General features: G+C 38.7%; 1 protein-coding gene across 1 annotated transcript; it reads left to right on the forward strand.

Moving 5' to 3' along the window:
* Positions 1-281: 281 nt before the first annotated feature.
* Positions 282-1,191, forward strand: LOC122668609. The gene is made up of 2 exons (XM_043865147.1): positions 282-1,058; positions 1,150-1,191. The coding sequence occupies exons 1-2, from the start codon at positions 282-284 to the stop codon at positions 1,189-1,191; spliced, it is 819 nt and encodes a 272-aa protein (XP_043721082.1).
* The last annotated feature ends 486 nt before the right edge of the window (positions 1,192-1,677 follow it).

Raw genomic sequence — 1,677 nt, forward strand, 5'->3', positions numbered from 1 at the left:
CATATACATTTATGACAGATAAACAAAAGGTATGACTAATATCATTGACATTATATTTGTGATTTTATGGCATGATATTTAGGTTTTTGACTAGTGAATATTCTTTTCATTTATAGGGTCTTATTGAAGCTATTGCAAAATTATTCCCTGAGGCACACCATAGGCATTGCTGCAGACATCTATACAATAACTTCAAGTCACGATGGGATAGTGGCATTCAACTGAGGAGTCAGTTCTGGGCTGCATGCAAATCATATAATCCCTATGGTTTCTAAAAGGCTATGAATGAAATGAAGGAAGATAATGAAGGGGCCTATGATTGGTTGATGAAGACACCAGTACCGATGTGGGCAAGACATGCTTTTGATCATAGAGCCAAAAGTGACCACATCACCAACAACTGTACTGAGTCATTCAATCACTGGGTAGGACCCTTGAGGAGTAAGCCTATCCTTACTTTGGTGGATGATCTTAGAGTGAAGATGATGAAAAGGTTACATAAAAGGTATGAGAGTGGCTTAACCAGTTTCACAAGGCTGACTCCAACAATTTGTGAGAAACTGGAGGCAGTATGGAAGGGTATGAGGCACTGTGTACCCATTTCAGCAGGTAGAGAGATGTTTGAGATACAAGATGGATCTGGCCTAAGATATGTTGTTAACATGACTGAGTCAACTTGTGAGTGTGGGGTGTGGGTAGCCACGGGGTTATCTTGTAAACATGTTGGAGTTTGCATTCCAAATTATAGGGGAACTTTAGAGGACTATTGTGATCCAGCTTACACCACAGAAAGATATTTAATGGCCTATCAAGAAATCATTTACCCATTGAGTGATCTTAGTACACTGCAAGAGACTGACTTGCTTCCTCCAATATTAAAGAGAGGGATTGGTAGACCTCGTATGAGTAGGAGAAGAGAACCAGATGAGGCAACCCCATGCAATTCAAGGAAGAAGAGAAGGAGTATCAAATGTCAACTCTGTGGAGGTATTGATCATAACAGGAGGACTTGCAAGTATAAAGACAAGAGACCATCCACTTCTCGCAGTGCTCCTAAGGTATGGCATGATAACATACTCAATGTCATATTTAGTTTTGCATGATAAAACTATGTAGAATGTAATATTTTTGTTCTTGTCTTTTTTTTAGAGAAAGAGAAACAACAGGGATGATGATGCTACCTCTACATAGAGGATAACCAGGTCCTCACAGAGATCCTCACAGCAATCTACTATAACTTCAGACATTGTGTGTGCACAAGAGAAGGTGAAGGGAAAAATGGCTGCCAAGTCTGCAAAGGTTATAGCATTCAGAAGAGCAAACCCTCAACAATAATGGTATGAGTCCTACTAATTATCAATGGGGTGTAAAACTTGATTAACTTGATTTGTTTAAAACAAACATTTAACATTTACTTAAGTATAGTTGGTCACTTGGAATTTGTTTCATCACTTGTAGGTATGGTGAGGTGATCTTGAGCTGATGAGCCAACTTCAATGAGATGCTGCAACCATGTCTTTCAGATTTACAATTATGTCTTGGGGTTGGGCTGGTATTAAGGTGCAGGGTCATAGGTTGTTTGTAACATTTTTAAGTACAATGAGTCTTTGTAATTTCATTGTGACTTTTTTAGAGAGACTATTTACATGTACTCCTACTGGGGTTCTTGACTTATTT

This window comes from Telopea speciosissima, chromosome 7 (genome assembly GCF_018873765.1).
Source record: "Telopea speciosissima isolate NSW1024214 ecotype Mountain lineage chromosome 7, Tspe_v1, whole genome shotgun sequence".
NCBI classification, from domain to species: domain Eukaryota; kingdom Viridiplantae; phylum Streptophyta; class Magnoliopsida; order Proteales; family Proteaceae; genus Telopea; species Telopea speciosissima.

Coding starts and splice junctions, on each gene's coding strand:
- LOC122668609 (XM_043865147.1), top strand. CDS start 282: ATGAATGAAATGAAGGAAGATAATGAAGGGGCCTATGATTGGTTGATG. Junction 1,059..1,149: donor CTTCTCGCAGTGCTCCTAAG/GTATGGCATGAT, acceptor TCTTTTTTTTAG/AGAAAGAGAAACAACAGGGA.